General features: G+C 37.8%; 1 protein-coding gene across 5 annotated transcripts in view; it reads right to left on the bottom strand.

Annotated features, from left to right (window-relative positions):
- Positions 1 to 25,642, bottom strand: part of LOC127430221 (neurofibromin-like) — a 174,288-nt gene that overhangs the window by 73,219 nt on the left and 75,427 nt on the right. For 2 of the 5 annotated variants that reach the window (XM_051679821.1, XM_051679826.1), the window contains exons 30-34: positions 19,496 to 19,654; positions 17,988 to 18,085; positions 17,201 to 17,347; positions 14,166 to 14,312; positions 12,387 to 12,497 (exon numbers count right to left, since the gene is read on the bottom strand). In XM_051679821.1, the coding sequence (XP_051535781.1) occupies positions 12,387 to 12,497; positions 14,166 to 14,312; positions 17,201 to 17,347; positions 17,988 to 18,085; positions 19,496 to 19,654 (662 nt within the window). Of the gene's footprint in view, positions 1 to 7,044; positions 9,469 to 10,418; positions 10,829 to 12,386; positions 12,498 to 14,165; positions 14,313 to 17,200; positions 17,348 to 17,987; positions 18,086 to 19,495; positions 19,655 to 21,589; positions 21,653 to 25,642 lie in introns of those variants that run through there. The other 3 variants (XM_051679824.1, XM_051679822.1, XM_051679820.1) reach the window with 3 other exon arrangements.

The raw sequence follows: 25,642 nt of genomic DNA, 5'->3' as shown, positions 1-25,642 counted from the left end.
GAGTTAACTTAACAAAACGTACCATCCTCCATCGTGGACTCCAACAACGCTGAGTCCAGGGCACTCTCCCTCCCATTGCTCGCCGGTCTACTGCCATAGACAGCGTTCTTTTGGTCGAACCACTTCCACTTTCTTCTGTTTGAACCACTCCGGCTGTTGTGATCCTTGATGGTTCTGTAGTCACTTTTACGTTTTTTTTTAACTTTTCCCTACACTGTTGGTAGGTCTGGTGGTAGCTGTGGGTGGCCAACAGCTGAGACACTTCCTGAAAGACTTTTCGTTTGTCGCTAACGAGAGGAACGTCTGCACCTTGTTTATTGACCACGGCGTGGTTTTGTGCACAGCCATTTCTTTTTACAATACGAAAGTCACGTGAACAAATGATATTGCTGTCAATGTTGCTAACTTTAAAACTAGCGGGTTGATGTCCCGTGTCGCAAATCCAGTGACGCTGGTAGTAACAATTCTCTCTAACCAATCAGTGATCTGCAGGGATTTGACGTCACATTAGTATCGGCTCGGCTCGCTTGGAACCTCAACCGAGGTGGTACTAAAAAAAGTATCAGGTACCAGATACTATCCACAGTGGAAAACCCCCAAAAAGCGAGCAGAGTCGAGTCGAGTTGAGCTGTACCGTGCAGTGGAAAAGCCCCGTAAAGAGACCTTTCTACTGACTCTGAAAACACCAAAAGAAAGATGCCCAGGGTCCCTGCTCATCTGCGTGAGCGTGCCTTAGGCACGCTGCATGGAGGCATGAGGACTGCAGATGTGGCCAGGGCAATAAATTGCAATGTCCGTATTGTGAGATGCCTAAGACAGTGCTACAAGGAGACAGGAAGGACAGCTGATCATCCTTGCAGTGGCAGACCACGTGTAACAACACCTGCACAGGACAGGTACAGGATGGCAACAACAACTGCCCAAGTTACACCAGGAACACACAATCCCTCCATCAGTGCTCAGACTGTCCGCAATAGGCTAAGAGAGGCTGGACTGAGGGCTTGTAGGCCTGTTGTAAGGCAGGTCCTTACCAGACATCACCAGCAGCAACGTCACCTATGGGCACAAACCAACCTTCGCTGGACCAGACAGGACTGGCAAAAAGTGCTCTTCACTGACGAGTTGCGATTTTGTCTCATCAGCGGTGATGGTCGGACTCGCGTTTATCGTCGAAGGAATGAGCGTTACACTGAGGCCTGTACTCTGGAGCGGGATCGATTGGAGGTGGAGGGTCCATCATGGTCTGGGGCAGTGTGTCACAGCATCATCGGACTGAGCTTGTTGTCACTGCAGGCAATCTGAACGCTGTGCGTTACAGGGAAGACATCCTCCTCCCTCATGTGGTACCCTTCCTGCAGGCTCATCCTGACATGACCCTCGAGCACCAGTAATACTGCTCGTTCTGTGTGGGATTTCCTGCAAGACAGGAATGTCAGTGTTCTGCCATGGCCAGTGAAGGGCCCAGATCTCAATCCCATTGAGCACGTCTGTGACCTGTTGGATCGGAGGGTGAGGGCTAGGGCCATTCCCCCAGAAATGTCCGGGAACTTGCAAGTGCCTTGGTGGAAGAGTGGGGTAACATCTCACAGCAAGAATGGGTAAATCTGGTGCAGTCCACGAGGAGGAAATGCACTGCAATGGCAAAAACTCTGTTTTACCTTTGTCTAACTGCAAGCAAAAAAAAACAAAAAAAAAAAAAACAAACCTTTAAGAAAACTATGAGAAATAGCTCTAAGACCAAAAACCTAGCTACATCTGTCTACTACAAATACCAAACATGTTAAGATGAAATGATTATGTAGCAGACTATGAACTCATGTTTCAAACAAGGCATTGCATTATAACAACGTAGCCCAGTAAAGAATTGTAACACTAGATGTGTTAAAAAACAAATTGAGCCGACAATATACAGTTTTTGTATTGTAAAATCTTAAACAAAATGCCAACATACCTGTTTGTTTGAGTATCACTGTCATAAAAACTTATGTTAATGAGATAACGCTCTGGTTTTTCTTAGGCATTAGGGTTAGGATATCTGGATAATCCAGATAGTGACAGCGTTTAACCTCAAAATGAGTGAATCCTTAGCACAAGTCTTTTGCCTGCATAAAACAACCAGAGAAGACAACTTTTCACTTCTTGTGTGTCCCTTATATTCTGGCTACTGTAGTGACCTACAACTGGATGTCTGCATTTCTCCTAAGCCTTTGTCTTTCAACTGCAGTAAAGTTTTACATTATCAAACTGCCCAAAGTGACATAGTAATAGACACAGACCTTCATAACAAAACTTACTGATTTGCAGTGTTAGGAGGGAAAAACTCCTCTAAAATGTTTGTTATAAACTCACCCCACCATTTTCAGCTATTACATTGATGGCCGTTGTAGAATGTTGGTATTTCAATGAATGGAATGCATTAAAACTTACATAAAATACTAATGTAAAAATGCTAGGGTTTAATAGATAATTTGTCAGATTAACGTAAATTAATAACATTTTACTAATCAAACAAATACAATAAAAGCTTCAAAAATTACACTACCTGTGTATATACAGCACTGTGCAAAAGTCTTAGGCACATAAGATGTTTCACAAAAACATTTGTCTAAAGATGGTTATATATCTCTACTACTTTAGTGTGTCAATAAGAAATATACATTTTATACTCCCAAACATTCCTTTTGCGAATAGAATAGAAGAACAGGGAGCTCTGCGACAGATGGCATGGCCCTCACAGAGCCCCCACTGAACATCAGGTCAGTCTGGTGTTACACAAAGAGACATAAGTAATTGAGACAGCCTAAATAAATAAAAGAAAAATTCTGCCAACAACCAAGAAAACTGTGTGCAGGTGTAAGTAGGAGAATTGGTGCTGTTTTGAAGGTAAAAGTGTTGATTTGGAAAAATATTGATTTTGCTCTTTTTCTGTTTACTGGACTTTGTATGACGTTAATTGATTAATGAAAACTATTTATGTCATTATTTTTAAGAAATCCTCACTTTGAAAGTTTTTCACAAGTGCCTAATACTTTTGCACAGTACTATATATATATATATATATATATATACAGGTGCATCTCAATAAATTAGAATGTCGTGGAAAAGTTCATTTATTTCAGTAATTCAACTCAAATTGTGAAACTCGTGTATTAAATAAATTCAATGCACACAGACTGAAGTAGTTTAAGTCTTTGGTTCTTTTAATTGTGATGATTTTGGCTCACATTTAACAAAAACCCACCAATTCACTATCTCAAAAAATTAGAATACATCATAAGACCAATAAAAAAAACATTTTTAGTGAATTGTTGGCCTTCTGGAAAGTATGTTCATTTACTGTATATGTACTCAATACTTGGTAGGGGCTCCTATTGCTTTAATTACTGCCTCAATTCGGCGTGGCATGGAGGTGATCAGTTTGTGGCACTGCTGAGGTGGTATGGAAGCCCAGGTTTCTTTGACAGTGGCCTTCAGCTCATCTGCATTTTTTGGTCTCTTGTTTCTCATTTTCCTCTTGACAATACCCCATAGATTCTCTATGGGGTTCAGGTCTGGTGAGTTTGCTGGCCAGTCAAGCACACCAACACCATGGTCATTTAACCAACTTTTGGTGCTTTTGGCAGTGTGGGCAGGTGCCAAATCCTGCTGGAAAATGAAATCAGCATCTTTAAAAAGCTGGTCAGCAGAAGGAAGCATGAAGTGCTCCAAAATTTCTTGGTAAACAGGTGCAGTGACTTTGGTTTTCAAAAAACACAATGGACCAACACCAGCAGATGACATTGCACCCCAAATCATCACAGACTGTGGAAACTTAACACTGGACTTCAAGCAACTTGGGCTATGAGCTTCTCCACCCTTCCTCCAGACTCTAGGACCTTGGTTTCCAAATGAAATGCAAAACTTGCTCTCATCTGAAAAGAGGACTTTGGACCACTGGGCAACAGTCCAGTTCTTCTCTCCTTAGCCCAGGTAAGACGCCTCTGACGTTGTCTGTGGTTCAGGAGTGGCTTAACAAGAGGAATACGACAACTGTAGCCAAATTCCTTGACATGTCTGTGTGTGGTGGCTCTTGATGCCTTGACCCCAGCCTCAGTCCATTCCTTGTGAAGTTCACCCAAATTCTTGAATCGATTTTGCTTGACAATCATCAAAAGGTTGCGGTTCTCTCGGTTGGTTGTGCATCTTTTTCTTCCACACTTTTTCCTTCCACTCAACTTTCTGTTAACATGCTTGGATACAGCACGCTGTGAACAGCCAGCTTCTTTGGCAATGAATGTTTGTGGCTTACCCTCCTTGTGAAGGGTGTCAATGATTGTCTTCTGGACAACTGTCAGATCAGCAGTCTTCCCCATGATTGTGTAGCCTAGTGAACCAAACTGAGAGACCATTTTGAAGGCTCAGGAAACCTTTGCAGGTGTTTTGAGTTGATTAGCTGATTGGCATGTCACCATATTCTAATTTTTTGAGATAGTGAATTGGTGGGTTTTCGTTAAATGTGAGCCAAAATCATCACAATTAAAAGAACCAAAGACTTAAACTACTTCAGTCCGTGTGCATTGAATTTATTTAATACACGAGTTTCACAATTTGAGTTGAATTACTGAAATAAATGAACTTTTCCACGACATTCTAATTTATTGAGATGCACCTGTATATATATATATACACATATACACACACACACACACTACCATTCAAAAGTTTGGGGTCACTTGACTGAAAAGTTTCTCATGATCTTAAAAACCTTTTGATCTGAAGGCGTATGCTTAAATGTTTGAAATTAGTTTTGTAGACAAAAATATAATTGTGCCAGCATATTAATATATTTAATTACAAAACTAAAATTGTATTAAAAAAAATGTTATTGAAAAGAATGACCTGGACCGAATAATTAAGAAAAGCAGCCACTAAGTGCCCAGCATATAGTTGGGAACTCCTTCAATACTGTTTAAAAAGCATCCCAGGGTGAGAAAATGTCAAGAGTACATTTCTGCAAAATCTAGGCAAAGGGTGACTACTTTGAAGATGCTAAAATATAACACAGTTTTGTTTTTTTTAGTCACAACATAATTCCCATATTTGCATTTCTATTACTCCATAGTTGTGATGACTTTACTATTATGTGTTTTATTTTTTGCCTAAAAAAAAAAAGAAAAAAAGAAAAGTGATTAATTACACTTGTGACCTAATGGCTCTAACTTCTTTATGGGTGCTGGAACTAGTTCTTATAACTAAGTTTTTCAATCATACCTTGTCTCACCCTACAGAAGTTCAGTAGCTTTAAATTGAAGTATGACCTCAGTGCTTCAATTTAGCACTGAATCTGAGTGAATATATATACCTCTGTTTCCATCCTCTTATGTTCTACATCTCCGCCTCTTGTGGGGGTGTTGGTTTATAGTGTAATACTCAAAAAGGCAAAGCTCAGCTTTGGTGTTCACACTGATATTCTTCTAGAGAATCTAGACATACGAAGAACAAGTATCTAAAGACCACGGTAAATATTACTATTTTCATATATCATGTGTAATGATTTAAGGTGATGGAATCAAAAAGCAGTAATACTGGTTTTATATTTAGTCCAGTGGAATAATTCATGGCATATGTTGTTGTCTAAATCAGGTCATAAGATCGCAAGACCACAGTGTGTGTTTTCTGTTTCACATTGTAAGATATATATGACATATTCTTCATGTAACATTCTTTATGCAGGCTTCACATAAAAAATAATAAGAACTGTGTTGAAAAACAAAAGCAGCATAAAAGCCATTTACTGAAATTTTGAATAAATGTATACTATATTACATGATGCAAGGGGAGAAGACCTAAATAATACTGTAATTGACACTTTTCTCAGCTAGTTAATGGTAGCAGCAGTAGTTGTAATCTAGACCATTTATTCATTGAATTGTGCAGCCATGCATTTTTACTTTTCATATGAAATGTAACGTTCATTCTGAAAAATATTCAATCTGTTCATAAGTGATGAATACTTATATTTTGTTGTGTAACCTCTGTTCAAAATATTAGTATAAATAAGGCTTTTAACAAGTGTTAAAAAACAATACATTTGACTGTAGTGGTGCAACAACAATGAGTTGGACAGTTTGGGGAGTACTGAGTAATATTTAACTTCAATGTTATCTCTTCATATAAATAGTGAAAGACCTGAATATGGTTTCCAAAACTCAAATACTACTGCTGCTGGCTGTAGTGATTGCAAGCAATGGTCTTATCACTGCCACCAACACAACAGCCAACACAACAGCCAACACAACACCCAGAGCAACAGCCAACACAACAGCCAAATCTCTTCCACCTATGGGGATCGTGGGGCTGCCTGGATTTCTGATCTACACTGTTGCCTCCACTGCACTTTTCAAACTCTTCCAGCAACCCTGATCCTCTCTAGGGGCTCAAGGTGTTGATGACTAAATCAGTTTGTCACACAGCTAAAACCTACAGGATATACCAAACCTGTGACGATATTCAACAAACTTCGGTTGAACTTTTAATATATATATATATATATATATATATATATATATATATATATATATATATATATATTCTTATGTCTGTCTTTCAGATAATTTCAGGATTGATTGTTTCATTTATTTTGATATTTTAGTAATCTGATTTTGCCATTACCTTCATGCATCAGTACAAACATTTCAAATTTATGGTAAATTCAAATCAATTTCAAAAGTTACATGTACTGATTCACCATATACTCACTCTACTTTGTATCTACTTTGAATATTGTAAATCCATGGGAACATGATTAAACACAAATATGGGAAAAATTTTGTTGAATACACTTACATTTTTAAATTACCTTCCACCTGCAAAAATTAAGGATGTGTACACTTAAAAATAAAAAATAAATAAATCACTCTTATCCAATATTTTTCTTATTTTCATTACATTACATTCATCTTATTTTCCAGTAAAAATATCTAAGCATCCTAAAAACATCTCTTTTTTTTTTTTGCAGTGTATTAATATACAATTATAAATAAGGAATGTATATATTAGGCCTATATATGCCGTGCTACACAATCAGCACACTCCACTGATGCACTGATAACAAGGACAATGCAGTATTTATGCAAAACATGATCCAACAAATAAACAAACATGACTTGAGTCAATACTAAAGAAAGAGAATAAACTTGACAAACAGGATACAGAAGTGAAATACAACACTAGGGCTGCTTGATTATGGCAAAAATTACAATCATGATTATTTTGGTCAATATTGAGATCACGATTATTTAAAACGATTACTCACTGACTTTAGAAACATCATGCATTTATTTAACTTTTTTTGTAATTTTTATTGTCTTTATAACAGTGGATTTTCTTGAACTTGAAATGTAAACTGCACTGGGTAGGGGAGGAGGCTATTGTCATATGATAAATATTTTATGTTACGTATGGTAGTCAAACAAAGGAAAGCCTCCATCGCCATCATTTAACAGCAGGGGTGTTCACACTTCTATGGAATGAAATCTACTTTATCATCATGTTATTGCAGCAAGATCTACCATGTACAATAAGAGCTACAGATTATCACAATACCAAAATTTCAGTAGTCGGTTGTGAAATTTGACGATTCTCAATACCAGCTTCAAAACCACAACAAAAAATAACACTAATAAGTTAATTATGGAAGAATGGTTTCAAGTTCTTAATTATTCAAGATTATTAAACAGTCAGTAATAAAATAACAATAAAAAACAGCAATGAATAGAAATAGATTAAAAATAATAGAACAAAAAATACAAATTAAGAAAATTCTGTGCTTTTTTAACAGCTTTCAAAGTTTTTAACAGCAATGTCAAGTATTCAAGTAAACATTCAGAATGAAATGCAACCTAAAAATACTACTGGTCTTTACTGTATGATTATAATACATTAATACTTTTTAAAGCTACTAAAGTTACCTAGTGAAGAGCAGTGAGTGTTTTCTCATTTTCTTGTTATGGTTGTTTGATTATTATAATGACAAACTACACTAGACAGCAGCAGTCCACTGTTTACGTTCACTTTAGACATCACTCACCAAGATGGGCATTTTGGCAGAATTTTTGAAATGTATTTGACCGTTCAGGTGCACATTAGCACAAGCATTTTCAGCACACACACATACGCCGCCAGTCAATCAAACAGGAAGCAGCTGTTACTAGATCGATATCGAATTACAAAATTACATGCTCTGGATTACTTTTAACAGCAGAATAAGAATATGAACTTTCTAATAAGTGACACAGGCCTAGGCAATCACAAATATAGCTGGTTATTTTTTCATAATTGCCGTTTTAATCAGTCTGCTTGTCCGGTCGGCCAACTAAAATTCTCTTTCACATTCCCCTTCAAAAATCCACTTGTCCCGGACAAGCATTAATGTCGAGCCCTGATTAAATATTGTATTCAACATTCTCTGATAACAAATTTTTCTTCTGTAGTATATCTCCTAAAGTAAATGTACACTGAGTTTTAGATATTATTTTTGGAAAACAAGCCAAAAGATGACTTTATATCATGATGGCGCCACGGATGGCCGCCTTGGTGTGGAACGCTCCTATTGTTTTGTTGTTTTTGTTTGTTTGTCCTGTGTTTAGCAATCTTTTTCCAGTCAGTTTTACCAGAGACAAACTGCTGAAAATTCGACAGTCTTTTCCCAGTTTTTGAATGTTCAGACATTTTGCTAGACATTTTAGTTGGAGGTGCGGCTTTGTTGTTCAGGAGACACAGACGAGGAAGATGAGCTGGTGCGCTGGTCAAACTCTGTCGGCGGGGCTTTCGAACAACGCTGCTGAGCATTCATCTTGCGAATCTCCGCTCTCTTCCTAACAAAACAGATGAACTACATCTCCTCACCCGCACAAACAAGGACTTTTCAACCTCTGCTGCCTTGTGCTTCACAGAAACGTGGCTGAGTGAAGCCATTCCGGACAGCACGTTACATCTGCCGGGCTTCCAGCTGTTCAGAGCGGATCGCATCGCGGAGTTAACGGGGAAAACGAGGCGGTGGAACATGCTTTTACATCAATGAAAGTTGGTGTACAGATGTAACAACGTTAAAGAGGATATGCTGTCCTAATTTGGAAGTGCTCTTTATTAACTGTAAGCCTTTCTACTCGCCGCGGGAGTTTTCCTCGTTTATTCTGGTGAGTGTGTATATCGCGCCAAACGTGTGTTTGAATGCGGCGCTGCAACGGCTGGCTGATCAAATCACAGACACGGAACAACAATACCCGGACTTAGTTATTATTTTCTTGGGGATTTTAACAAAGCAAATCTCACACGTGAACTGCACAAATACAAACAGCACATTACATGCCCCACCAGAGACAGAAATATACTGGATCATTGATACACAACAATAAAGGATACATATCGCTCTGTCCCTAGAGCAGCTTTGGGACTCTCTGATCACTGTCTGGTTCATCTTCTTCCAACCTACAGGCAGAAATTAAAATCAACCAAGCCAGTAGTAAGGACTGTAAAGAGATGGACCAATGAAGCAGAGCGGGAACTACAAGCCTGCTTCGATTGCACGGATTGGAGTGTTTTTGAGGCTGCAGCCACAGACCTGGACGAGCTCACAGATACTGCAACATCATATATCAGTTTCTGTGAGGATATGTGCATTCCTACTAGGACTTAAAGTTCAACAATGACAAACCGTGGTTTACAGCAGAGCTCAGGCAGCTTTGTCAGGCCAAAGAGGATGCTTACAGGGGTGGGGATAAAGTCTTGCACAATCAGGCCAGAAACACACTGAACAAGGAAATCAGAGTGGCTAAAAGATGATACTCTGAGAAGCTGAAAAACAAGTTTTCAGCCCACGACCCTGCATCAGTGTGGAGTGGCATGAAACAACTCACAAATTACAGGACTCCTACCCCCAACCCTGTGGTGGACCAACAATTGGCTGACGACCTGAATGTGTTCTACTGCAGATTTGAAAGGCCCAATCTCACACCCCACACCCACTCTGACCTTCACTTCACACAGACATCTCCTCCAATCCCCCTCCTCCCCCCTCCTGCTACTCAACCTGCACTTAAGATCTGTGAAGATGATGTGAGCCACGTCTTTCGGAAACAAAAGACGAGGAAGGCTTCAGGCCCAGATAGAGTCTCACCAGCGCGTCTTCGATCCTGTGCTAACCAGCTGGCCCCCATCTTCACACAGATCTTCAATAGATCACTGGAGCAGTGTGAAGTCCCATGCTGCTTCAAACACTCGATCATTATTCCTGTCCCAAAGAAACCAAAAATCACAGGACTTAATGACTACAGACCTGTCGCCCTGACGTCTGTGGTCATGAAGTCATTTGAGAGACTGGTGTTGGCCCACCTCAAGAACATCACTGGACCCTTTCTAGATCCCCTTCAATTTGCTTATCGAGCAAACAGGTCTGTGGATGATGCAGTCAACATGGGATTGCATCATATCCTGCAACATCTGGACAGACCAGGGACATATGCAAGGATCCTTTTTGTGGACTTCAGTTCGGCTTTCAACACCATCATCCTAGCTATACTCCAGAATAAATTACACCAACTCTCTGTTCCCATGTCTATCTGTCAGTGGATTACCAGCTTTCTGACGGACAGGCAGCAGCTTGTGAGACAGGGGAAACTCACTTCCAGCTCCTGTACAATCAGCACCGGTGCCCCCCAGGGAAGTGTGCTCTCCCCACTACTCTTCTCCCTCTACACCAATGACTGCATCGCCAAGGACCCCTCTGTCAAGCTCCTGAAGTTTGCAGATGACACCACTGTCATCGGCCTCATCCGAGATGATGATGAGTCTGCATACAGAAGGAAGGTTGAACAGGTGCAGTCAAAACAACCTTGAGCTGAACATGCTCAAAACGGTGGAGATGATTGTGGACTTTAGGAGGAACACCCCAACCACCACCACCACCATTCTAAACAGCACTGTGGCAGCAGTGGAGTCATTCAGGTTCCTGGGCACTACCATCTCACAGGACTTGAAGTGGGAGACACACTTTGACTCCATTGTAAAAAAAGGCCCAGCAGAGGTTGTACTTCCTTCGCCAGCTGAGGAAGTTCAACCTGCCACAGGCGCTGCTGACACAGTTCTACTCAGCGGTCATTGATTCCGTCCTCTGCACTTCAATAACTGTTTGGTTTGGTTCAGCTACGACTTCAGACATCAGAAGACTACAAAGGACAATTCGGACTGCTGAGAGGATTATTGGTTGCCCCCTGCCCCCCTTCAAGAACTATACACTTCCAGAGTAAGGAAAAAGGCTGGAAGTGGACCCTACTCACCCTGCCCACTACCTTTTTGAACTGTTGCCTTCTGGCCGACGCTTCAGAGCTCTGAGCACCAGAACAGTCAGGCACAGGAACAGTTTTTTCCCTCATCTCATGAACAGTTAAATTGCCCCATTGAGCAATAACTATGTGCAATACACAGTTTAGTCTTTGCCATTTAATTCCTCTGGAAGAAGAAAAAAAAGCATTTGCACTGTACATAACAGATTTGTATTTGCACTGTACATAACAGATAACAGATTTGTATTAGACTGCACTACGTATGTGTATGTGTGTACGTGTGTGTATAACTATTTTTAATTATTATCTATGTCTTGCTGCTGTTTTTGTATTGTTTTTGTATTGTTGTACACTGGAAGCTCCTGTCACCAAGACAAATTCCTTGTATGTGTAAGCATACTTGGCAATAAAGCTGATTCTGATTCTGAAAAAGATTAATCAAAAACATATTTTGTTTCAGTGTATAATGGCTAAGACTACACCCTCACCTTTATGTTCACTTCAAGCCATCTTTAACAAAAAAAAAAAAAAAAAACACAAAAAAAAACTCTCTCTTCTTAACAGAGCTGCGTATCGCCGATTTCTTCATGATAAGATACACACAGTGAACGTGACACATATATTATGATTCACTACGTCTTGAGCCATCACGTTATAATCTAACTGCAGCAAATGCACGAGTGACAAGCGTCTCCATGCCAGAGTGTGCATCAGCTGGGAGAAGATTCAATCTCTTCCTTGGTCACTTCACTAAACTCATAGATGCAGTGCTGACTACACAGGGAAATGCCAGTTTCTGAGTTTATTTTCATAACCCGCTTTCTTATTATTTGAACTTTAATAAAGGATGCTTTAAAGATATAATGCTGGGTGTTTTTATTGTGAAACGGAATGTAGCACAATAATCATTTTATCTTGATTATCTTGTTTTCATAATCGTTGGAAGCCAAATCGTAATTGAAAATAAAATTGTATTAATAGCCCAGCCCTATATAACACTCATCTCAAAATACAATAATATAAGTAGGAGACAAAACAACACAACTTGAGAAACAAAGCTCTTACCTGCGGGCAATGTAATAAAAAACAGGATTGCCATTCTTGGATGTGCCAGCTTGGTAAAAAATGTTGAGTGTCTTTAAAGCTTTGAATTCTTCCTTTTCATGGACTTGATGCCTTTAATGATAATAATAAAAATGTTTCTTTAAAAAAACTTGCATGGTGAATATTTAATTAAGCAATTGTAACAGAACATTTTGCAAATACATTAACAGTATTAAACTGAACCATATATTTGCTTATCATAAGATATTCCTTAATTAAAAATATATATATTCTTAAATATATAAAATATATATTCTTTAATATATATACACTGGCAGCCAAAGTTTGGAATAATGTACAGATTCTGCTGTTTCGGAAGGAAATTGATACTTTAATTCACCAAAGTGGCATTCAACTGATCACAAAGAATAGTCAGGACATTACTGATGTAAAAAACAGCACCATCACTATTTGAAAAAAGTCATTTTTTTTATCAAATCTAGACAGGCCCCATTTCCAGCAGCCATCACTCCAACACCTTATCCTTGAATAATCATGCTAAATTGCTATTTTGGTACAAGAAAATCACTTGCCATTATATCAAACACAGTTGAAAGCTATTTGGTTCGATAAATGAAGCTTAACATTGTCTTTGTGTTTGTTTTTGAGTTGCCACAGTATGCAATAGACTGGCATGTCTTAAGGTCAATATTAGGTCAAAAATGGCAAAAAAGAAACAGCTTTCTCTAGAAATTCATCAGTCAATCATTGTTTTGAGGAATGAAGGTTATACAATGCTTAAAATTTCCAAAAAAACTGAAACTTTCATACAAAGGTATACACTACAGTCTTCAAAGACAAAGGACAACTGGCTCTAACAAGGACAGAAAGAGATGTGGAAGGCCAGATGTACAACTAAACAAGAGGATAAGTACATCAGAGTCTCTAGTTTGAGAAAGAGATGCCTCACATGTCCTCAGCTGACATTTCATTGAATTCTACCTGCTCAACACCAGTTTCATGTACAACAGTAAAGAGAAGACTCGGGGGTGCAGACCTTATGGGAAGAATTGCAAAGAAACGCCACTTTTGAAACAGAAAAAGAAAAAGAAAAGGTTAGAGTGGGCAAAGAAACACAGACATTGGACAACAGATAATTGGAAAAGAGTGTTATGGATCTTAACCCCATTGAGCTTTTGTGGGATCAGCTAGACTGTAAGGTGTGTGAGAAGTGCCCGACAAGACAGCCACATCTATGGCAAGTGCTACAGGAAGCGTGGGGTGAAATGTCACCTGAGTATCTGGACAAACAGACAGCTAGAATGCCAAGGATCTGCAAAGCTGTCATTGCTGCACGTGGAGGATTTTTTGATGAGAACTCGAAGTATTTTAAGAAGTTCTGAAATTTTTTTTCAAATTGTAATAATTTTTCACATTATTAATGTCCTGACTATACACTGTGATCAGTTGAATGCCACTTTGGTGAATAAAAGTACCAATTTCTTTCCATAAGAGCAAAACCTGTACATTATTCCAAATGTTTGGCTGCCAGTGTATGCATGTATGTATGTATACACACACACAGGAGTTTAGAGAGTTATTTGTTACCTTATTTAAAAAAAAAAAAAAAAAAAACTAATATATATATATATATATATATATCTCTCTCACAATTTTCACACTGCACAAAAAAATGTCACAGCATAACACCAGCACAAAAAAAAATCTTTACTCTCCAAGTTCTTGAATCTGTCTCTCGAAGAGAATAAACCAAAGTTTTCGAAAAACAATGATATTCACCTTGTCATAAACTCCTCAAACTTTGAGCTGGTGAGGTTGAGGCTGGACCAGTGAGTATCAGCCATTGGTTTATGTTCAGGAGGACCCAGATACGCCAGGAGCGTAGCCATCTTGTCAAATGGTCTGCGGCCTACTGCCTTGTGGTCCCTATGGTTTAAAGATTGATTATAAGATCTGTGAAACTGATTGATTGTGAAACATACATATTTGCAGAAACCTTTTCCAAATGCACTACATGGCCAAGGGTATGTGGACACCTGAACATTACACTTGTATGTGCTTGTTGAACATTTCATTTTAAAACAATGTCCATTAATAGGAAGATTATCCTCTCTTTGCTGCTTTAAAACCTTCCACTCTTCTGGAAAGGATTTCCACTGAATGTTGGAACTTGGCTGTGGGGATTTGCTTCCATTCAGGCACAAGAGCATCAGTGAGGTCAGGCACTGATGTTGGGGAATGGGGCCTGACTCGCAGTCACTGTTCCAATTAATTCTTTAAGGGATAGTTCACCCAAAAATGAAAATTCTCTCCATTTACTCACCCTCATGATATCCCAGGTTTGTATGACTTTCTTTCTTCACCAGAACACATTTGCAGAAAAATGTAAAAATATCATAGATCAGAAGGTCCTTAAAATGCAAGTGAATGGAGATCTCTCTTTTGAAGCTCCAAAAATCATGGAGAGTCAGTACAAACGTCAAGTACTTTTTTTTTTTTTTTTACTCTAAATCATGCTTCCGTTCTGCAGCGGTATGTGCGTGTGATGTAATCGCATTGGCATTTGAAACACGCGAGAACTGAGGCACGTACGTCACAGCCGGAAGTGCAGCACTTCTTAAGTGAGGAGGAATGCTGTATAGTAGCTTGGTTGGTTTTGGTTTAGATCTGTATTTATCGGTTTCTTTATTCACAATGGTGCATTTGTGTGCTTATCCTGGATGTCTCAACCGAGAGGAGAACTTGACATTACTTCTGCATCATGGCAACGGAATACGTCACACAAGAGACAGCTTGGACTCCACCCTCTCCTGAAGCTTACCCTCACGTTGGATTATAATTAAAAATTACTTAAATATTGATATTTTTCACACCAAAAGTGAGCATATTGCTTTAGAAGACATTAACTTAACCGTTGGAGTCGTATTGATGATATTTATGCTGACTGTCTGTGATTTTTGGAGCTTCAAAAGAGAAATCTTCATTCACTTTCATTTTAAGGACTAATGAGCTGAGATATTTTTCTTCAAATGTGTTCTGGTGAAGAAAGAAAGTCATACACACCTGGGATATCATGAGGAAGAGTAAATAATGAGAGAAGTTTCATTTTTGGGTGAACTATTCCGTTAAGGCAGTGGTTCCCAAACTTTTAGAAGCATGCATCCCTTTCTATTCTTTGACATTTGTCAAGCACCCCCATCACCCTATCTCGGTTAAACATCACCTTTTTAACTACAATAACCAACTGCAAACTTTCACTGTGTATCAGCAAACATTAAAAGACATTTCGAGTAAACACTCTGACTACAACCCCTGGAGTCGCGAGTTCGAATCCAGGACGTGCTGAGTGACTCCAGCCAGGTCTCCTAAGCAACCAAATTGGCCCGGTTGCAAGGGAAGGTAGAGTCACATGGGGTAACCTCCTCGTGGTCGCAATAATGTGGTTCTCACTCTCAGTGGGGCACGTGGTGAGTTGTGCGTGGATGACACGGAGAATAGCGTGAAGCCTCCACATGCGCTATGTCTCTGTAGTAACGCGTTCAACAAGTCATGTGATAAGATGTGTGGATTGACTGTCTCGGCTGTGGAGGCAACCGAGATTCATCCTCCGTTACCCGGACTGAGGCGAGTCACTACGCCACCTTGAGGAATTAGAGCGCATTGGGAATTGGGCATTCCAAATTGGGGAGAAAATTAATAATAATAAAAATAGAAATTTCATTTATAAATAAATAATGATTATTGCTGCTTACCTTCTTGTAGTGAGATGGACGGGCATGCATGTTTGCACACAGATCATTAAAATTTGGGGTAATGGATGACAGTTTTACCCTCAAATCATTCTTGGCATCTAGCCTTTGTCGATATTTGGCTTTTAGCAATGTCAGTGCAGAAAAGCCTATCTCACATAAGTATGTGGTTGCAAAGGGCATCAATACGTGCAGTGCTCACTTTGACAAACCTGGATACTCCACCATTACTGATGCCCAGAAATCCACCAATTATTTTTATTTTATTTTTTTAAAGTATGCTGTCTCTCCCATCAGATGATAACTCCAGTAATTGTTGTTGCTCTTGAAATGAGAGATATGGGATTGGAGAAGTGACAGACAGGAGTGACAGTTGGACCAGAAAATGAACTTTTTTTACTTGTGCTTCAACTTTGTCCTGAATGTTGGAAACAGTGGCACTGAGGACTGAAGACTTAAATTAAGCTTATCCAGAGCAGAAAATATGTCTGCCAGGTATGGAAACTTCTGAAGCCAGATCTCATAGTGACATATATTAATTGTATAAAGAGAATTTTCAAGAATTGTTTTCCACCATTATAAATATTTTTGCACCCCAGTTTGGGAACCATTGCTTTAAGTTATTTAATGAGGTTCAGGTCTGATATTTGAGCAGGCCAGTCAAGTTATTCCACACCAATCTAAGTAAATTATTTTACTGGTGGCAGTCGCCAAGCTCTTTGGTAAACCCCATTCTATATTTAATGTTTGTCTAAGGAGACTGCATGGCTGTTTGCTTGAATTTATGAACCTGTTTTTAATGGGTGTAGCTGAAACCCATATATTAGAAGGGGAGGGGCAGGGGTCCATCTCAGTCAATCGACAAATAATCATTTAGATTTACAGCAAAAGTAAAATATTGTATAGAGATAAGTTAAATAGTTAGTGACTGAACAACCCAAAAGAATGCAGTCCGCAATGGACCAATACAGTCAACATGTGTCTCGTTCTATTTTTGAATCTATGGAATTGACATGACAGGATGTGCTCATGAGATCTCCTCTGAGTGTGTAGGAGTTATTTTACCTGTTGCTGGACAAGTACTGGCCTATCCTCTCCTGGTTGTTCCATAACAGGCGATGCAGAGCGAGCACATTGCCATCACTTAAGAATGACAGACTGTGGTTGACAGAATCACTTGGAGGAGAATCAGAAGCAATATCCAAGAAGAACCTGCATTGAACAAGCAAAAAACAAATTGTTGATGAACTAACAATAGACAAGTTTCATCCCAATGTTACTTTGATAAGTCATACGGATTCTAAGGAAACATTGTGTTTAACCAGTCCAATGCCCTTAAATAAAGAATTTAACCCAGATTAAGGGCAGGGTGGCATTCCGTTTAATTGAAATCTGGTTATGTAAAAGGGTTAGTACACCCAAAATGTAAGTTCTGTTGTTATTTACACATGTTTTAAACCTCTATGAATTTCTATACTGTGGAACGCAAAGTAAACTCTCATTCACTTTTATTGTTCAGAAAAAAGATGCAATGAAAGTGAATGGTGACTGAGAATAACATTCTGCCTAACATCTCCTTTTGAGTTCAACAAAAGAAACAAACAAAGTCATACTGGCTTGGAACAACATGAGGGTGAGTAAAGGATGACATCATTCTTATTTTTGGGTGAACTATCCCTTTAAATGTCAACATAACTATAAAGTCTGATGCCTTTTCTTGCCCACTAAAGTCATGAATCTTCACTAAAGATAAACAGAACTACTACATTACACACAGTACTAGCATTAATACTACAGTTATTTACGCATTTACATTTATGTGAGATAATAAATAAAACAATTATAAATATACCTTCTGGCTGCATCAAAGTTGCTTTTTACAAAATCATTAAAGGGCCGCATGTGCTCCTCTTTTGTGAAGAGTACATGATTAGCAATGCTCTGGAGAATCTAAACAGAGAAAGGAAAAACAATGTGGCTATAATAATTTATCTAATATATATATATATATGTTCTGATATAAATTGCATTTTTTACTACAGTTCAATCGTTACTTCTGTGGGACAGAGGGATACGTTGTATAAGACAAGACTTTTTAAATGGAATGATAATGTAAAAATTGAAAAACCTGACAACAATGTGCTGCTATTCAACACAGACCTATTGAAACCAGTCTGTAAACAATGCTGAAACTGACTTCCAAATGTACGCAATACATCAAACCCTGCAAAAGCATGTGTCCCTTGCATATCCTATATTACACAAGAAGTTCAGAGATCGATGTGCAAGATGACACAAAGTATAGATCGATAAGTGAATTGAATGGTACTCAGGACGCAAGTTTTAAAAGAGTCCAGCCCTTCAACCAAATAACACACTAGCTCAAGATTACAATCTTACTAGCGCAAAATATTATGTGCTATGAATTTTTGGTTTAGTTTAGTGTTGATACCGATTTAGACAGTGTCCATCAAAAAGAGAGGCGAAAGTACATTCACTGAGCACTTTATTAGGAGCACCTGTACACCTACTTATTCATGCGATTACTTAATCAATGCATAAAATCATTCATATATGGGTCAGGAGCTTCAGTTAATGTTCACATCAACCATCAGAATGTGATCTCAGTGATTTCGACCGTGGCATGATTGCTGGTGCCAGACGGCTGGTTTGAGTATTTCTGTAACTGCTGATCTCCTGGGATTGTCTCTAGAGCAGTGGTTCTCAATCGTTTTTTGATTAACGCCCTCCTACTTCATTCCCTTAACCCAGCCTGTGTATTTGACGCTGTTAAACCAGATACTTCAGATGTGTCGCTAGACTTCAAAATCAGATGAACCACGGTACAAATGCATACCGACCCATATAATTGAGAACAAACTAATATACTCCAAGTCTAGATAAACGTTTGAATGCAAAGAGGAACTTGATGATAGATTTGATTATTATAACTGATAAACGCCCCCCTCTCTACTAATTTGATCTCAGCGCCCCCTGGCATCATTTGAACGCCCCCGTTGAGAACCCCTGCTCTAGAGTTTACTCAGAATGGTGGCAAAAACAAAAAAACATCCAGTGAGAGAGAGTTCTGCAGAAGGAAACGCCTTGTTGATGAGAGTGGTCAACGAAGAAAGGCCAGACTGGTTATAGCTGACAGAAAGGCTACGGTAACTCAGATAATCACTCTGTACAATTGTAGTGTGCAGAATTGCATCTCAGAATGCACAACCCATCGAACCTGGAGGCGGATGGTCTACAACAGCAGAAGACCACATCGGGCACTTCATTAGGACAATAGTTTTCCTTATAAAGTGCTCAGTGAGTGTATATCTACCCATTCTTTTAGTGTCACACTCTTACCTTAGACATGAGTTTGAGGCCACGCTCAATCCGAGGTGGAGGCTTCTTGTCAAGTATGCCCGCCTCATATGGTGAAACTATAGCGGGGTTAATGAAGCGCAAGAACATGGCACTTCCTACCGCACCAATACTGTTCTGAGGAAACCGCTGGCTGACCACCTGCACAAACACAATTGGTAGGAAGGAAGAGGAAAGATGGGTAAGTGGAAGGATATAATACAAAGATAAATGACAGTCAAGACATGCTATGACAGGTCAAGGTCAAATTTATCATAGTATATCATTCTCATCAAAAAAATCTGAGGATTTAAATTGTTCCAATAAGAAAATTCAATTTGAAAATCCAACTTTAGTGAAATCAATGAACATGTCATAAAGATTTATATGCATTTCAATGGGTCTCATTCATGCAGAAATCTTGATTCATTAAGTTACATTTAAAAAAAAAAAATTATGAGCTAATGATAAAATCTCAATCCAAGCTCAAACCAAAACTACGGAAAAATCAATCCTGGTGGCCTTAAGGTTTTTTGACAGTTTCACACACGCTCAACAACCGGCCATGCCTTCTTCGCCCTCAGAATTTGGCCTTGCAAAGGTAAATTTGACTGCGTTAAAAAAAAAAAAAATGGAATACGTTAACGGAGGAATACGTCGATCTACATTTGAATATCTAATATTAATAGTGAAAGAGACCAGTTTATAAATTTGCATAAGGATATAATGAAAGAAGAAAGAATGAGAATGACAAAAGGTAGAAGAAAAATGAAGATGTTTTGGTGTCATGTACAATGAGTGTGTATTCTTCGCTCTGAAAGAAGAAAAACATAGGTCATGGGACTTGAACATCAAAATTGCACAACAGCAAGGATGCAAATTAATGCTTTCACTGTTTATTTAATAGTGAAATGCATTAAATGCACACACACACACACATACAAAAACACCTTTACCAAAAAATGAAAAAATAAACATTGAATGCTAAGTGACAGTGTTCACATACCCTACAAAACAGTACACCTACAATGCCTTATAAACAAAATCCATGGTGAATTCTGACCTAACCTGACCTAAATTTTTAGGGAATTGAATTATGTCCTTCCCAACTGACTTTGATTAATTAGACAGGGACTTAAATTAGGCAACAAAGGGTCTTCACTTATTACAAGTACATTTTAAGCCTTCACCTACTGAAGACAAAATATAGTGTTTTATGATGAAATAATAAAAACGGCAATTAATTTATTAAGATAAATTGTGATGGTTGTGAAGGTTTCAAGGGAAAGGAAATAAGCAAATACAAAGAAAAGAACATTTTCATGCATGCAAAAACACCAATGGTTTCTCACAAAGAGAAAACATGCATAACCATAGATTAGAATACAATACACAGAGTACATGACAGAACCCATTGTAGCACCAACATGTTCATTGGATCCCATTTAATGGATGCAAATCACTTAAAACCCAGTATTAAAATGCCTTTGACTCCACTTCCTAATACAAGAGCCAAGTTATGGAATAAACTACAGATGAAGTAGTCGTGTTTCCTTTATGCAATTTGTGCTATGATATGACAAATGCCCACCAGACGAAGTCAGTGTCAGTCTTCTGATGTGCTTGGGTCTTTTTACTCTCGTTAGATCAGACTACAAACCCAATAGTGAAAACAGACTTCTTTACTACAAGAGCTTTTTCTGGCAAAAAAAGCTGAATCGATCCCAACTGCCCACCACTACTAACCGAGTCCACACCAGTTGAAATTTAAAGCAAAAATAGTGTGTAGTCCGAAGTTGTACATTGTTTTTTTTTTTTTTTTTTTTTTAATCTGTTATTTTTTTCAGCATGTTATATCACACATGGAGGTCTGTTTGTGAGAAAACCGTATTGCAAACAACAGTTTACACAAGTGTTGCTGAACACGTTTTGGCGAAAAAAAAAAAAAAAAAAAAAAAAAAAATCACAAACCATGAAAATAAAAATAAATAATAAAATAAATAAAAAAATAAAATAAGTTAAACAGAAAAACATGTTGCAATTGTGGTATGAATAAAAACAAACCAATAGGAAAAAATAAAACTCTAAGACACTTACAGATTTTTTGTTTTCCTTTTTTTCTTTTACAGTGGCTTTATTCAGAAGGGAGTGGCAAGTAGCCTACAGGGCAGAGATGAGCACAGAGAGGTCACAGCAACTACACATCTGCACTCAGCACAGCCACAGTGCATACAAACAAAATGAAAGGGCACACAACACAACTTCTGCCTTCTTGAGAGCTGATCTCAGAACAGTTTGATTCATCTCCTCCAAAAAGGATCAGTGATTCAGGCTTAAGAAACTGCTTTCCAAGCCAAACGTAAAACAAAAGCTGCAAAGATGCTGCAGTGGAAAAGGGAGAGAACACTCAGCCGAAGCAGAAAGTGAATGTGTTAAGAGTGTGAAGATATTATATTAAGGATAAGTTGAAACTAGCCACAGGAAGTGACACAAGACCAGAACAGAAAGTCTATATGGCTGTGTCCGAAAGTACTGCCATGTCAGTCGACTAAACAGGAAGTGTATAAATGTATGAAGGTACATCCTAAGGAAACCTAAGGTGTCATGTGAAATGACTTAAAACATATTTCAAGTAAAACAAAATTTTCAAGTAAAATTACAGATTACAAAGTAAATATGAAGAGGCTACAATGTTAATTTCTGTGGAAGTTTCTGCCATGAGATGCCACAGAATAAGTGTAATATTTGATACAATGAGGACTGAAATGGCCTCCACATACCTGGGAGTGCCCGCTTTCAAAACTGTTCTTGAGTATTGTGATTACCCACTTAAACGGCCAGCTTTGGGTTAAACACTTCCAAATGTCAAGGACTATGTTCAAAGAATTGTGTACCAAGGTCGGACCTTTCATTGGGCCGGTCACATCAAGCTATCGCACACTCGTAATGTGCACAAATGGTCAAAACACGTCATTGTTTTGCAAATCAACTGTTTCCATCACCTTAATGCGCATTTTAACTAATGAGATTTGTAATTTGAGAAGTCCTGATGCATATATGTAACTCTGTTTGAATAGGTGTGTTTATCAATGTTTTCATTTCAGGAGAAGAGAGATGGAGAGATAAGAGGAAAATAGGAGGAAGCAGGCATCACAAAAATTATGCTCCAAGAATATGCAAACTACAATCTACAGAAAGCTAGCAACCCTGGCCTCTGCTTATTTCTCCTTAACTAACCAAATGTCACAGCCTGATCACAATGATAAAACATGACAGGAAAGACTATGAAAGGAAACTACAAGAATGGAAAAAAAAAATACATTAAGAAAGTGGAAAAGAGAGGGTTGCTTTTCCATACATAATAATTTAAAGTTTTCTACTCTTACAACATAAAATACAAGTATCTGCTTTGAAGTCCTGAAGATGGTGCCAACGTCAGAGTACGGTCACATTTGAGATGTGAGAAGGTCTGTTTGTCGAGTCAAAGGCAACTTTAAACCACTTCAATACTAGCCAATAAAAACACTGATCCTTGAATCTTTTATACTGCTGTTCAACATTAAGCACTTTTTTTTTGTCAATGTTCTATTGTTTTTATTAGTTCTACTACTTCAGGTCTCGACACTGTCATGTCCTTCGGACATTGGTCATTCACTTGTCCGAGTTAAAGTTACTTGTCTGGAGAGAACAAATTTAATTTAAGTAATAGTTACATGTTCAAGTAAAAAAATTACGGCCGATGCCAAACCTAATATCAATCAACTCAATTCTCAGTGACAGAAATGTATAATGCGCTGGGTAGGGAAGGAGGCTATTGTAATATGGTAGATGTAGTATGTTACGTACGGTAGTCAAATAAAGAAATGCCTCCATCGCTATCATTTACAGCAGGGGTGCTCACAGTTCTGTGGAATCAGATCTACTTTTTCATCATGTTATTGCAGCAAGATCTATCATGCAGAATAAATGGTCACAATACCAAATAACAGAAGTCATTTGTGAAATTTGATGATTCAGAAAATTAGCTTCAATACCACAACAAATAATAATACTAACTAAATTGTGAACAGTGAGTAATAAAATAACAAAAAACTAGATATAAAATATAAAAAAATGAGAAAGTGCTTTTTTAACAGCAGTATCAAGTATTAAAATAACATTCAGAATGAAATGCGACAAAACTACTGCAGCAGTAGGCCTGGGTAAAAATATTGTTTTTCCAATTAATCAAGATTTTATTTTGAATGATCTCTATCATTTCTTAAATCCCAAGATCGATCTTTCACTCAATGCGTGTGTTGAGATTAAAAGTTGTTCCATGTAACGTGTGTCCAAGACAAGATCCACGCAACCCATTAGTCATTGAATACTGTCTCTTTTTAATATCCTTTTTGTTATTTACAGTCAGTTGTTGATCAAAAACAAACATTTAATTGTAATGAGGTAAAGCCTGGTCCTCTCTAGTTAACATGCGCTCATTTAAAGGCGCTGTTTACAGAAATGACGTTTTTTGTTAGAGACAGTACCGGTTTTAGCACGTGTTCAACAAATCAATGTAAATACTTGTAAACAGTACATATTATGCAATTTAACAATAAATCTAACAAAATATATAAAATATAATATCTTATTTATTGGATACATTTATTTGTTGATTTTTAAAAAGCCAAAATGTGACAAATTATGAAAAAGTAATAAAATATAATTATTAAAATTAATATTTTCCTAATGAACCTAGTTAAAAGGTCCCATGTATAATTAACAGCATTAGCTGTGGGATAAATTATTTTATATGTAAGCAAAAGGGACATTATAACTGAAATAAAGCCAGATGAATTGATATTGTATCGAAATCGGAATCGAATCTAGAGCTTGGGAATCGGAATTGAATCAGGAAATCTGTATCAATACCAAGCCCTATGCAGCAGGTCTACTAGGTTACATGTACACTCACAAGTCTGCAGTGTTGGGGTGTAGCTAAAAACATGTAGTGATGCTACTAACTTAACTACATTTTTCAGTAGCTTTACAGTAGCTCAGCTGCTTTTAAAACAGTAGCTTTTCCAGTAGCGAACTACTTTCTCCAGCAAGTAGCGGTGTAGCGTGACCAAACGCTACATCATGTTGGTCAGATTATAACTAATAGCCTTCCTTATTGCGTAGAGGCCAAACTTTTACCAGCAAAACGTCAGACGATCTGGCAGTCTGCTGATCAGAATCAGGCAGCGTCTTCTTTTGTAACGGAAGATCACAAACTAAAATAGTGCATTACCGCCATCTACTGAGAGCTTATTACAGCTCACTTGGATAAGAGATTGTCTGATGATTATATAAAGCGAGCAACCACAGTTTGTTTACCTTTACAAGATGTACAGGGGCAGGTAAATCTGAAAATTATAAAAAAACACCATTTTATTCTTCTATGTAACAAAGAATGTTTCAGACACTTTGTTCTTAATAGATCACACAACAGCATATTTACCTTTACTATTTTAAATAAAATAATTCAAAAAGTTATTGCCTTTTGAGGGATTTTGTTTCTGTTCTAAATATATTTATTTTGCTTATCATCTGTACGTTACTGGGAGCAGCGAGTGTATTATTATAATATTTATAAATATACAGTATATATATTAATTTTTATAATAATTACTATCATGCAGAACTATTTGATTTCTATTTTTTTGCATTTAATTAACTATTATTTTCATGTAAAATAAATAAAATGATTGGTAAAAGAAATCATTTATGGCATGTATTATTATGCAACAATCTAGGGTGACCATATGTCTTTTTTTGGACCTGAACAAAGCGAACAAATATATGTAGAGCAACCGCTGTATGTGACCTGTAAAGCTGGCACTTGCATGTCAATGGCAAAAAAGTCAGAAAATACAATGAGCATGAACCCAGGTGAGGGGAGAAACAAGCCCTGAGTCTTTATTCACATATTATCCACACTAAATATTATGTGACAAGAACAAAAAATGCCAGCCCAAGGAGAGTTTGTCATAAAAATTTGATCTTTAGGAAAAGTAGGCTACACCTGGCCAGAATGGCTTTTTTGTTGTTTTATAATTGTATGGCCATTATTAACTGTTTTAATGTACTATTCATTAAATGTATTAAATACATCAATTAATAAATGTC

Source organism: Myxocyprinus asiaticus, chromosome 39, assembly GCF_019703515.2.
Source record: "Myxocyprinus asiaticus isolate MX2 ecotype Aquarium Trade chromosome 39, UBuf_Myxa_2, whole genome shotgun sequence".
Classification (NCBI taxonomy): Eukaryota; Metazoa; Chordata; class Actinopteri; order Cypriniformes; family Catostomidae; genus Myxocyprinus; species Myxocyprinus asiaticus.
This window is presented reverse-complemented; position numbering and strand designations above follow the sequence as displayed.